This window comes from Alosa pseudoharengus, unplaced genomic scaffold (genome assembly GCF_046254945.1).
Source record: "Alosa pseudoharengus isolate Yale_2024_CS ecotype anadromous, Long Island Sound unplaced genomic scaffold, YU_APseudo_1.1 YU_APseudo_1.1_scf_22, whole genome shotgun sequence".
Taxonomy (NCBI): Eukaryota; Metazoa; Chordata; class Actinopteri; order Clupeiformes; family Clupeidae; genus Alosa; species Alosa pseudoharengus.
Window position 1 is genome coordinate 5,584,902 of NW_027468680.1, and position 14,243 is coordinate 5,599,144.

The following is a 14,243-nucleotide window of genomic DNA, read 5'->3' on the forward strand; positions in this document are numbered from 1 at the left end:
TCGTTCAGATGTTTGGCTTTTACACTTGGCTGCACATGAAAGAGGCATTTCCTGTGAGTTACGGTCTCATGGTATCCACGGCCCACCGTCGAGCATCTAAAACAATGAAATTAACTCAGTGGAAACGTCCAACTTGCCTCGGTGTTATTTCCAGGGTGAGTGCGAACAAAGTGTCTCTTTTCATAGTCAAAGATAGATTGATAGACTTTCAAAATACCATTCCTGTCGGGAGAAAATATGTTTTCCACACGGCACTTCTCACTGGAATGTATTCTAATAGGACGGTGAAATAGAGATATGTGCCTTAAGCTAGTGTGTTTTGGTCAAGGCCCAAGTAGTTCAGAGCCAAGAATTCTCCCTCCTTACTATCTCTTTCTCTATAAACGTAATCAATTATCATCTTTTATACATGAGGCAGATATTTACACCTCATCTATAAATTATTACATCTGTAAGTTATTAAGGGATTATATTGAAGTTGCAAGTTAGCCCTACATATCAAGCACCTGCTCTTTGAAGGGAGCAAGGATAGGAAGAGGTGCACTATACACTCATAAAGAGAATATCCTTTGGCCTGCATCAGTTATCTACTCTTTACATGTTCTTTTTGTGAGCTGGGTTCTCTCAAAGTTTGTCCGTGCAAAAAGAGATCTTTTCTATCTTTAGCAATTATTCAGCGCCACTTTGGTTCATGTCAGCAAGATTGCTAAGCAGCTAAATGCTTTTTTTGAAAGGTGATTGAATGCCAACATGGTGTGATAACTCAATTTGTTTCCTGTTTAAAGACATCAACATCACTACATCTGTTGTACATAGACTACAAATAATAGTCAGTGTACTGTTTCAAAGTTTGTTTTGGCCCTGTCACAGTCCAATAGCTTTGGTCCAAAGCAGTTGATCTCTATTGGACTGACCGCGGTCCCAATCATTACTGACCCTCGCCCCCACAAACTCTTACCCAGAATCCCCTCTGGTTCCCATAGTCCCACCTGCACAGAGTGCTCTGACCTTCATAACCTTACTGGCCAGATGGCGTGTCCGTCTTAAACGGAAACATCTCTCGGCAGCGCACACACCCAATAGCCACTTCCAGGAGACACTCCTGAGCATTCAGAGCAGGGAATGGGGTTTCTCCAGAATAGTGCATGGGCCTCTTCCTCGGAAGAAACCTGAGTATGTGTCCCATTTAGATCTATCACAAGAAATGGCAAGGAATTGTGATATTTTCTCTCCTCCAAGACCCGCTATGTACTCATATTCAAGACATGTAGTAGACGCATTGTGTTTACATCGTGTTGCTATGTCTACTCGGATCATGAACATATGACACTGTCATGAACATATGAACCCTAACCCTAATCCTAATCCTAACCCTAACTCTGACCCTAACCCTAAACCTAACCCTAATCCTAATCCTAACCCTAACTTGTTATGACAAAAAACGAATGTCATTTATGACTTGTTTATGACACATTCATGACGTGTCATGTCACTCTTATGTCGATACTGTCAAGTAAAGTACACAGAGTACCCCTAGCGCAAAGCAAGTACATCTCTCATAAATACTTCAATTGAATGCATTTGTAGGCTCGCTGAATAGTTAACAATCAGGACCACTGACATTCAGGTGGAGCCAAGTAGCTCTGCCAGCACACTGACAAGCCCTGGAGCCCACCAAACGCAAGCCTGCTGTAGCAAACCAAATTCTTATTCGCTTCTTCAGTAGAACCTGATCATAAACTGACTATTTGCTTTATTTTTAACTTCTTCGTCACTTTAAATAAAATAAATCAATCAATCAATCAATCAATCAATCAATCTTTCAATATCAGTCACCTTTACCTTTACCTTACGTTCTATAAACTATGGCTATATTTAAACATTTATGTTCTCTGTTGATGGGCAAGCTTATGCAGAAGGGGATGGGGGAAGGTTTAACTGCTATTCAAGGATTGGTCAGGTTAAATGCAAGGGCATCGGATGCATTTCAAACGGGTGGTCAGGTGGTTCTCCCCCAGGATTTTGTTTAACTGAGTAGATGTAATTTCCTTTATTCTGGTGCATTCTAACAGGTGGCCTACATTACGTCATGACTGCACAAGTGAACCTGGCAGCGCTGAGCATGTTTTCCAGAGTGACAGAAATTGAGCTGCATTCGGGTTAAACCACAGTTTACACAGTTTACACGAATTGGATCGAAATTGACATGAACACAAAAAAATCGGTACTACCTAGTTTGAGTTGCTGCAGCCAACAGGATAGGCAGTATTTCTGATACATGAATTTAAAATAAGTATCTCAAATATAAAATAGTATGTTATAATTTGTATTTTATTTTGTTGAAGCAAATGGCTTTGTATTTTCTATCAAAATACTTTATAGGTCTGTATTTTTGTAGTTGTAGTGAAAAGGTGCAAAACAATGAATGTAGCCTCTGACTGGTGCTGACTTTGCCCAGAGTTGTTGTAATCAGAATATTGAGATTCAGAAAGATGATGCAGTGCAAGGTGAGTAATGTGTTGGTTGCTCACACACACACCAACCTCAAGTTTCTTGAGAACTTCAATCATCAGTTTCTTGAGAACTTTAATAATCAAATTGGAACCCATGGAATAGGTTATGTGGTTGCCCTACAACAAGCTGCCCCATGTATGGCTTAAAGCAACACGATGAAACTTTAATTTAATTAATATTTTGCTCAGACTTGATGTGTATGATAACATTAATCATTTGAATCATCCAATCGGAACACATGGAGCCGGTTATGTGGTTGTCCTGCAATATTGCTCAATCTGGGCATGCATTGACGATGTACAGTAAGAGAAACTTTGTACCGCTTGACAAATTAATTTGTGACTTTTTTGAGCGCATCGGCTAGCTATCTTACATAGAAAGTTGGCTATTCTCAACAATATATCAAATATAGTAGCTTGTAATCAATTTATTGATTACATTTTATTGCTCCAAATTACTTTAGTTGTTTACTTTTGATTTTACTATTAATGCATGAGGGGCATTGCTTTAACAGGGTGGAGTCATTTTGCCCCACCCTTGGGGGGCATTTTACCCCACCCTTGGGGGGCATTTTACCCCACCCTTGGGGGGCATTTCACCCCACCCTTGGGGGGCATTTTACCCCAGCGCTGGGGCAAAATGCTCCTTTTGCACAATTTGTTTTGTTGTTAAAATACTAATTAATTGTAAACTCTGAACAATTGTCATATTTGGCTTATAATTCATGACATTGTCAAAACTAGGATAGCAATTCTACACATATTTAGCTTTTTGTTTCACAGTAATATCACATATTCCTTAAGGGGGGCGTTTTCTCCTACTCTTCCCTAAATGCTTCTGACCTAAGTGTCAAGGTGTGGAAGTGCCAAGAATACCACTGTGTGCAGCCTTCGTTCAAATATGTGACTAGTGGTTTACAGAGGTTGTCTATGGCATCCTGGATGATTCAGAGGCCCACATTCTTTTGAATTGAGTTCTATACTTGTATTTACATCCCCCACATGATAATGAGAACACTTGCAGAATTCCTTCTGATTGCATTAGTCTGTTATCTTCAGCTCTGTCCTGATAACACAGGCTCTGTTTAGCTCATGCGCTAACATTGCTTTATAAAGACGTCAGTCGGAGGAGGAGGAGGGAGGTCAGATCTAGCTGCACCCCCCTTGACCCCCCACCCTTCCTCTCTCTCTTCTCGATCACCTCCAGATGTCCACGATGTGATGGCTCCGTCTCTAACACCTGGCATTAAATCACACAACACTTAAAATAAATGCCTGTGAATGAACTACACATGCATCATTGCACTGTAGTTCAGTCAAATCCGAGCATCATCCATCATCTTTTGTTAACATGCCAACATGATTAACAGTGAATTTTACACTAAATGCACGTCAACGATCGCACGTCAGTCAGTGATTTGACCTTATGCACTTTAACGTTTGTGCGTCAGCCAGTTTGTCCTCTCTAGGTGATGCACAGAATACTGGTGAGTACTTGTGATGATCGCTTCAACGTTTCGGCTGCATATGCACACCCATGCATCAACTTATTGCACACACCAGGGGTCACAGGGTCCAAATAAGAAAAGCTGAACACCCAACTATCTTGAGTAATGTATTATTTTCATTTGCTTTATCAAATGAAATAAATATTTATTCATTTAGAGTTAGTATTCGCTGCACCATCATCAATGATTTCACATCGATGCGGCAAGCGTCTGCTGAGGAAACAAATTACAGAGATAGCATCTCAATCAACGTTATCTCAACGTTATCTCAACGTTATCTCGCTGCAGCATCTCTGGTACTCGTCTGGTGCAGGGGCCGGCCCTGTGCCAGATCTGCCCCATAGTCCTCTGACGACTGAGAACCTCTCCGACCAGAGGACATTTGAATATTGATATGGAGGCATGAGACTCATTTGTATTGCATAAGAGAGATTTTTTTCTTTCTTGTGTTTTTCATTATCTCCCTGTGAAAACTGCATCTTGTTGATATGTAAAGCAGAAAGAAAGGGAGGGCGAGAGAGAGAGAGAGGGAGGGAGGGAGAGAGGGAGGGATGGAGAGAGAGGCTGATAAGGAAGGAATTCTTCACCCTAAGCAGTTTTCAGTGGCCATACTCCCAGGCTATCAGTGCGATAGTGTCCATTTCTAAATAATTACCTGCGCATCTTGCGTTGATCTTTGTCTTATGGAAATCTCGGTGCTTAAGGAGGACAGGCATTCACTCGGGTCCACTTGCGTCCTACTTATTATGGTGGGCCATTTCCATTTGAATCAGAACCAGCGGCCCCTGCGCACCGAGATGGTCCCAGGGCTCGGGCCTGGCCTGCCTGGACAATGAATGGACAAAGGAAGCTAATTGCCAACGCAACTTTGCAGCTCTCTGCACCCACTCTGATCGCAATACACCATATGGTTGCAGGTGCAGCGCAGTAACCAACGACCTCGATGTCCGCTAAATTCTTTACCGTGTGTGTGTACATCTCCCCAGAGTGAAAAAATGACATTAGAGTAAATAATATTTGTGTGTGTGTGTGTGTGTGTGTATTTGACTAGTTGTTCTAAAAGGGTGTCATGTGTAACCTGTGTTCTGTTGACTCAATAGCATGGCTCAGCACGTGTTAGCAAGGAGGCAAAAATCTGTGGGTGCTATCGTCCGACACTTACACATCTCTTAACCCTTAAAGGAGTACCGTCACACCGGTGTGATGGGAATGTTGAGAAATGAACGTTCTAAAGAATATCTGGGTTCATTGAATTCAACATAGAATTTTAGAACCTTCAATTGTTGCGGAACTTAGAATGTTCAAAAACCTACACCTTTAAGGGTTAAGGCGTAGGGAGGGACGTTACTTATTGCACAGCTGTCAGACCATGCCAGCTGGCCACCAATACGCTTGCATACAGTATGTATAGTATGTTGATGTTTCAACTGAAATTCTGAAACAATACTGTAAAAAAAAACAATGGCCTCGTCCAAACTCAAACTAAATGTCACTAAATCAATTTGTGAGACTGAAAATCGGAAATTGTCAACAGTTAAGATATCACACAATTATCACTGTAAAACACAAATGCATGAATGCCAAGTATGTTTTCATGAAGTCAAAGATACATTTAAAGCAGTGCTAATGCACTTGCTACAGTGGTTGCAAGATGTAGGCTAAGTCTCCATCTAAATCAATATTTAGTCGGCAAAGCCCAATTTTCTTTCAAAAACACAACTGAATTAGTGTGTGTCTGTGTGTGGCTTTTCACCTGACAATAAACATGATACCTGGCTCATGTGGTCATCAAAATGTCAATCCTGTCAAACTCATCAAGTTCAAAATGAAATATTGCCCCCTTGTGGTAATTTTCTAAAAAAGAGGTTAAACAAGGCATAGCATTTCCAATGACCTTGAAAGCAGAAATGTTTTCAGGTGTTTTGAAATAGCAGACAGTATGCTGAATAGTATGGTCTGTACAATCTGTTTTGGATAAATAATTCCACATATGCTTCAAGAAAAACAATATATCTTTTAAAATCTGTGTGTGTTTTTTTTTTGTCTTGTTCAGTGCAGGACTTGCGTCATAATGAACATAGAACAATGGCATCTATCTTTCTCGTCCAGGCGCTGCAAGTCCATCTCCAAAGGATCCACTTCCCCAGCCCAGAAAAGTAGGTCAACATGACCATTTCAAAGTTTAAAGAGTTCATGGAGGGGCTTAGTTCTTCCCCCTATGATCTCAGTTGTTTTGGTCTGTGGGACTTTGCTTTCTAAGAACCAGTGTCTCCTTGTGCAAACCTAAGTCCCCTTGAACCAATTAGTCTGGATTTCGTCCAACGCGGCCGGGCCAAAAGTGCATGCACTCTCGAGAAAATGTTGTTGAAAAAAAAAAAGACTTCTTGGCATCCGCCGAGGAGCGATCCTATATCTCTTTATGCTCACAAATCATATTACAGTGAAAGTCCCAGATAAACAAGTGAATTTCTCATGGTCCACTTTTTTATCTCACTGAATTTCTATTTAACCCCCCAGTACCTCCCTGGATATTACAAGCTTTGTATCTGATAGCGGAAAGGCTGAGTAAACATTTCGCTAAATTGAATCAGAGTTTACGACCTGATGTGGAATGGGTCCATCAGGTTATCAAGCATAAATAACAAGAAAAGTAATAAATATTGATTTAAAATATCTTCTCTGCAGACAGGCTTTCACAAAAAAAATGTAAATCAAAACCATGTAAAACTACAGGCAGTGAACAGGTGAACCAGTGTCTGAATGGTAAAAGTTGGCATGGGCTTGCATACACAATCGTAAAACAGTGATGATAGAATTACAGTGGTGATGAGGAGGAGGATGTTTAAGTAAAAACAGGAGTTACTGTAGGTATGGTACAAATACCTAGTCGGCAACTTTGGTGGTGAAATGCTCTGCACTGCCATCTACTGGCAAGATAATCACACAGCCACTATATTGCAGGTGTTCAATAAATTATTCCTGCTAGTGGCTGAAGCATATTTTTTGTTTGCAAATAATAAGCCATATATAAATCCTAAAATATATAACTGTCAAATACACAAAGGCCTACAGGACTACATTACATGTTGCTTATACTGTGTGTGTGTATATATATATATATATATATATATATATATAACGTAATAAACATGCAAACCACAACTCTACAAAAGTATAAACATTTTATACACACTATTGCAATGAAATGCAGGTACGAGAGACAGTTCTTTGAGACCATAGGAAGAAACCCAGAATGGGAGGGCTAAGCATCCATCCATGAGTTCCTACATCTCCTTGGCCATTAGCACTGGACATAATGTGGTCTAAAAAGGCCACAGAGAAAAGGAGAAAAGGACATATGCACTGTATGCATATATTAGTGCTAACTTGGGATATGGACTTCGACCAACTGAAGAAATTTAAGAGCCAGCATTTTAAACATGCAAAAAGCAAACCATCTGGTATTTTAGGGGTTGTACTCTTGACACGCATCTCACTCCTAAGATTTATGCCATTTTAAACTTGCAGTTTTGAGGCCTGTTTTGAGCTGAAGTATTTGGTGAAGGACTAGAGATTAGGCATGGGTGCTCAGTTACTCCATCAGCCGGTAAGTTTAGGGTTGTTTTTACTGGAGTGGTCATCCGTCTCTGGATCCAGTTTCTTATATATATATATATATATAATATATAAGAAATATATATATATATATGTTTGAGGGGGGACAGGAGATTTCTCCCCTCTGGAAATTTGAAATTCTGGCTGATAAACATACCATTTAAATGCAGTTTGGGAGGGACAGAAATACCTTAACAGAGCAAGCAGCATACCATACTTGATTCAATTAGAAAAAGTGGATTACTCAATCGAAATGACAACACAATTTCAACACAATAAGGATGTGTTTAATTCAAAAGTAGACGTGCATGTTAGAGGGGTGCAGGAGATTTGTCCCCCTGGAAATTTAGAAATTCTGGCTGATAAACATACCATTTGCAATGCAGTTTGGGAGGGACGGAAATACCTTAACAGAGCAAGCAGCAACCCTCCTCTATCTGAGGACTAAGCTAAAGTATCTATTTTGTAAGTTAATGTAAAACACATAGGTTGGTGAAAGAACTGCACTGAAAAAAAATAATTGCTGGAATTACTTGATTTTATCATGTATGTCGGTTGCACATGAATGAAATGTCTAGGTTTACGAAATTGATTCATGCTGTGATAACCCAATTTGATCAAGTGTGTTGAATGTGTTGCGGAACAGAAGTTGAAACAGAAGTTGAAAACACGGAACATAAGTTGAAAACACTTGTAAAGAAACCACTGATACTTTATGCATGCTCAATACCTAACGCATTCATGATGGGAACAGAGCATGGTTCATCTCAAAGATAAGATATCTCAAACGGTTCATCTCAAACATAAGATACAACTCAGCTCCAAATTCTACTGGTCTCTAAGCATAACTCTTTAAGAAACTCATGTGAACACTGTTAGCTGCATATCTCAGTTTTCTTGCAAAGGCTCATGGGAACACAATGAAATGGTGACACCAAGGCATCCCATGTGTTCATTTGCCTTACTGGTTTAGTACTTAGGTGCTTCACATTGATCTGACATGATTCTGTTGGATGAATTCATTGCTGTGGCAAAATATGTCAGTTCAACGTAATAACATTGTGTTCGAAAGAAAAACATGAGTTTGTTTAATTTAATGTTTTGTGGTTTAGTAAATGTGACAAACCCTCTTTTCCTCCCCCCCCCCCCAGTATATACGCTTACCATACTTGATTCAATTAGAAAAAAAAAAGTAGACTGTATATGAACGCATTTCATCATAGCTGACAATTGTGCAGAAACATTTTAAACGGAGATGCCGGCTGTTCGCAATTTGACTGATTCTTGAGCTCTCTGCTGACTTGTGCGTCTTTTTCGAAGGAAAGCCCTCTAATTGGACGGGCAAGACTGACAAGTAGGCGGGCCTAGGCCCGTCCAGGCCCTCCCGTGTCTACGCGTATGAGTGGCACCACAGCACCCCCCTTTCAGCCAATTTCATCTCTAAGGGCATCAAGCCTCATGACCAGCTGCAGCCAGTGGCAAGGTCAAGAGCCACTGGGACATATGGGGCTATGAGTAAATACAGTAAATTCAAATCAAATCAGAAATTATCTGCTGGAAATAAAACAGAAAAAAAAAAACAGTAGAGACCAATGTACGACATTATGTTGAATCACATCACCATGAGAATCAATAAATGAGTTCAAAAAACAAACATGTCACTGTGGATGGCTTTCACCTAGACCTACTGTAAGTAACCCATATATCATTACATTACATTACGTTACATCTGGCTGACGCATTTTTAGCCAAAGCGACTTACATGGTAAACAGTTTAAGCTTTTTAAAGCAATTCTCAGACAATTCTAAGACAATTTAAAAAAGGTAGAGTACAATAAGAATAAGTGCATCAGTGAGTGCTGTTTTTACACAGTCGAGTGTCAGTTCTAGTCAGGTGGTAAGTGCTAGGATCAGCAAGACTAGTTGTAAGTAGTGCTACGAGAGGAGATGTTCTCTGAAGAGCTGGGTCTTCGGGAGTTTTTTGAAGATGGTCGGCCTGATGGACTGAAGTAGGCTCGTAGGTATACAGTCCAACGAGCATGTGGTAGGACTGCTACATGTTAGGAGTCTAGATACCTCACTTTCGGAGAGAGACACGAAAGCTGAAAAAGATTTTCCAGCAACCGCCAGAGGTTGTAGGAGTGCAATATCTGAGTCTGTCGCGTCTTGTGGGCATGTAGAGAATTGACTGCTGAAGGGTATCCGCAGTAAGGCTGGATGCAGGGGGAGGCGGCTGAGGGTTGAGTAGCGATTTGAAGGTTGAGAAAAGTTTCAGAGCGTCTGTAACGCTGTTGATTTTGACATTGTAGAAAGCCATCTTAGCAGCAGTGATGCTGGCTGAAAAAGAGAATAGGAGTGTCTGGTAGTTTTTGAGGTCATCAGTTAGATTAGATTTGTGCCATTTCCTCTCTGCGGCTCTGAGTTTGGTGTGCTGTGATCAGAGGGTATCATTTAGCCATGGATGAGAATTTTTGGATTGAGCTGGCCTTGTAGTAAGAGGGCACAGTTGGTCCAGACACAAGCTCAGTGTGGAGCAGAGCAAGTCTGTGGCCTCATTAACCTCTAGAGAGAAGAAGGTGCTGAGTGGAGGTAGACTGGAGGAGACCACAGAGGAAAAGTGCGTTGGAGACAGGTTACGGATGTTGCAGTGGAACGTGACCATCGGCTGAGGAGCCTGAGGCTTTTCTATCAGGCTGACGTTGAACCGGATGAAGAAGTGGTCGGAAAGATGGAGAGGCGTCACCATGAGGGTGTCTGTGGTGCAATTCCGATTGAGGATCAAATCAAGCTCTTTGCCAGCTTTGTGAGTAGGTGGGCTGCGAACCATTTCGAAGTCAAAAGAGTGGATCAGGGCCATAAAGTCTGCTGAGCCTGGGGCGTCTAAGTGGATGTTCATATCGCCGAGGACGAGTAGCGGACAGTCGTGCTTAGGCATATCAATATGACTCACATATTCTTAAACAGCTCATCTTCAACTCGTCTGCTACACTCTCTTGAGTGGCAAAGGAGCATGGAATGAGTATCCTCACTGAAGAGGGCATGATATTAGCCCACATCATGCAATCAAAATAGAAAGACACATCATCATGTGCACAACAGTATGGAAGCTAAAAAATACATTAAGCAACATTTTTTTAATTCTCTAGACTGAGCTCACTCATTTAAAAGGAGCCTACCTTAAAAAAGCGGCCACATGTGGTAGAACATGGTACTACAAGAAAGCCGGCTCAATGCTAGTGGCTTTGTTTGCTAACTTCTGTGGATATCTGGACAACACAGAGCTTACGTGTTTTTGACATTACGTCAAAACAGTTGTTTCTGTCATTTCCAGTTATTTCTATGTCACCTCCGTTTTAAACAAAAAATGCATAAATGTATTACACTTCATATATTAATTTGTTACACGTAGGCCTATTCGTCATGTGCAGCGGGAGCTTCAAATATGACACAACACAAATGGGTGCTTGGCTAAAGACACCATATTTATTATTAAACCATGTGGTTCTGATAGTTATGGACCATGAGTCAGTCAGTTCATGCTAGTTTACTGGAATCTGATTTGCTGTATTTTTACGTCATTGTCTGGGGGGGAAAAATATCTATAGGATGCAGATAGGCGTTTATGACATGGTGACAATGAAATTCATACGGGTACCATAAGGGTAACATTTGTTTCATAAATTACTTTCATATCTAAAAACACATACAGATGGTAGGGTAGTCAGACATGTACAGACACTTGCACTTTGCACACTTTTCACAATTCAGAGCAACTCTGTTTCTTCTGTTAGTAGTAGAAATGCACATTCAATATCACATGGAGACAGACAATGTTTAGAGTACAAACGCCATTCAGTAGTTTTAAAAAATGCCCAGTGAAACAAGAAATGTAGCAACATCATCTACGTACGAGCAGAAATACCCATTTCATATTCTCTAAATCGCCATCACTTTTCACTCCGGGCTCTTTAACATGGTCAATTCAAGGTGTATTATATCCAAAAACAACGAGATGACAGAAATATGAGCAGCATCCTTTTTGTATGTAACCACTCAATTTTTTTTCTTCCAATAGACATGTCAATCAGTGACATTTCAGTGTTTTCAGATTTTTGTCAATTAAAAAAAAAGTGTTTTAAAAGAAGTTAAAATTTAGAATTACATACTAAAATATTAAGGCTTTCCCAAAATTGAAATTCAAGTGAGACCCAACTATTTTGCAGTCCTTTACCAGGATGACTGTAGCACTGTTTTAGCAATAAATACCCAGAACACAGACTATGGGTAAACAAGGTGCTTAAGAGTAATGTAGTTTTTGCAGGAGATAATAGCCAACACCAGAGACCAGATAAAACAGAAAGAAAACATACTTATTTACTGTAACACATGTGTATCACTGTTTCCATGCTAGCTCGTCCCCAAATTTAAAATTAAGAGCACTTTTTCACCCATACTTGATACTTGAATGTTTGAATTTTCCAAATGCCAACCTCATAAATACATCACAGTGGGCTGAAAATGCGGGTCAAAATACTGAGTTATCTACCGACTACTCCAATGTTCAAACCTGTTGGACAGGGAGGGACCCAAACAGACTCATATGTATAACCAACGAGTCCACCCACAGACTCACCTAATCATTTGGGTTATAAGAATAAAAAACTCAAAACAAAACATAAGGGAAGAAAAGACCTGCGTTAACCATTCATAGCTGCTCAGATACTGAGGAGTTGTGTCCAAGCTCGAGCGTCCATGTTGATGATCAAGCCGGCCAGGTTTATCCATGCTTACATGCCCCTGCCTGCCCCTGCCTGGGCCTTGGCCCTGTATGGATCTCCAGTTCGTATCGTAGCAGTTCGTCCCGGGTCACGCCACATCCCTGTGTCTTCAAAGTGCATCTTGCGAGCGAGTCCGCGGGGGAGGGCAGGGCGGACCCGTACCCATGACGACGAGTCGTCCCGGTCCCCTCACTGATGGGCGCACTTCCCGGGCTGGTCACCCTCGGGGCTCCCCGACTGACCTTCACCCTTCTGCTCTATGGCAACCTGGAGGACAGCAATTAGAAAGGAAAGTTACGCCGGTGATTTTTTTCTTTTATCCTGTGTTTACGTTTACATATTATTTTAATTCACAGATTTATATAATTAAAGTAACTCAACTGAACAAGCATATGGCTCATGGCTAAATAGAATGAATGACTGAATGATTTTATTTGTCAAATTGATTATTAAGGGAAATAAAATCTGCTATCTTAGATATCTCATCAAAATCAGAAGAGAGGGACGAACAACCAACTGACATACACAACTTTGTTGGCATGGCAATGGGAAATAGCAACTATAGTTTTGGGAGATGCGCCGCTGAATATCAGTGGCTAGAAAAACTCCAACTGCTCCCTCCCCCTGCCACACTACATAATGTACCCCGATAACGACGTGCCTGTAGTTACCACGTTCAGTCAGTAGAGGGCACTCTCATCCCACAAACACACATGTAAACCACTGTGATGCTCCTCATACTGCGTGGGAGGTGTTTTTTTCCAAGTATATTTTTTGGGCTTTTTGCCTTTATTCGGATAGGACAGTGAAGATAGACAGGAAGGAGTGGGAGAGAGAGAGATGGGGTGGGATCGGGACATGACCGCAGGCCGGACTCAAACCTGGGTCCCTGTGGGCACTTGGACCCGTACATGGTATGGGCGCTGTAGCCTGTTGCACCACAGAGCCCCCCATGGGAGGTGTTTTTTAAGCATCTTCACGCTCTCTCCTGTTAACATATGTGTGAACCAGTGGCCAGTGGAATGGACTTCATCCTGACCTGCTGTGAGCAAATGTGATGCGTGTGGCCAGGATCCAAGTGAGTCAGCAGCAGCTCTATCTACCGTACTGTATGTGTCCAGACGCTAGCCTGATGTCTAAGAGGCTAATTGGCTCAGTATGATCAACACGCTAGTAGCCGTTTGACACCCGGCTGATCCACAGGCAATCTGCCCTTTCTCTCTCTCTCTCTCTCTCTCTCTCTCTCTGTCTCTCTCTCTCATCTGAAGACTTACACTAGACCACCACCTGTTCTTCCGCTAGGCTAAGCTTGCTGGCCCAGGATTAAGGAGGAAACTCTAGAGCCTGATCTCTCCCCCATCAAATGTCCCTAACCAACAACATGTCACCAACATGTCACCACTCCAGGCTCAAGTCCTGATGAAGCCCAACAACCCATTACTACTGCATCCACACCAAAGGCCCAGACTAACAATATATCAGTAACTCCTATTGACAGCCTGAGAATATGACAGGCCTCCACTAAATCAGAGCTCCCTGTCAGAGAGCTTTGCAGGTGGCAGTCCAACTGTCTTCCTGTGCACCAAATGTTGCTGTCTATTAGCTAGAGCTAGAAATAGGCTAGGCAAGCTAGCCTAGGAACAGCAACCTTTGCTCCACCATAACTTTTTATGAAAGAGTATCCAAATTGCATCTTGGTGTTAATGCCTGTTGTACTAAAATTCTGGATTTGTTCAAAAGTCTCAGGCAAAGTCAGTAGTCAGTGAGAAATCTCAGAGTCTGAGAGCTTTATTGACGGTACCGGAGACCTCCGCTGTGTTGCTAGCTAA

At 41.5% G+C, this 14,243-nt stretch overlaps 1 protein-coding gene across 2 annotated transcripts in view; it reads right to left on the reverse strand.

Moving 5' to 3' along the window:
• Positions 1 to 11,097: 11,097 nt before the first annotated feature.
• Positions 11,098 to 14,243, reverse strand: part of ston2 (stonin 2) — a 40,117-nt gene continuing 36,971 nt past the window's right edge. For both annotated transcript variants that reach the window (XM_076300330.1, XM_076300331.1), the window contains one exon: positions 11,098 to 12,681. In XM_076300330.1, the coding sequence (XP_076156445.1) occupies positions 12,604 to 12,681 (78 nt within the window). In that variant the 3' untranslated portion in view covers positions 11,098 to 12,603. The remainder of the gene's footprint in view (positions 12,682 to 14,243) is intronic.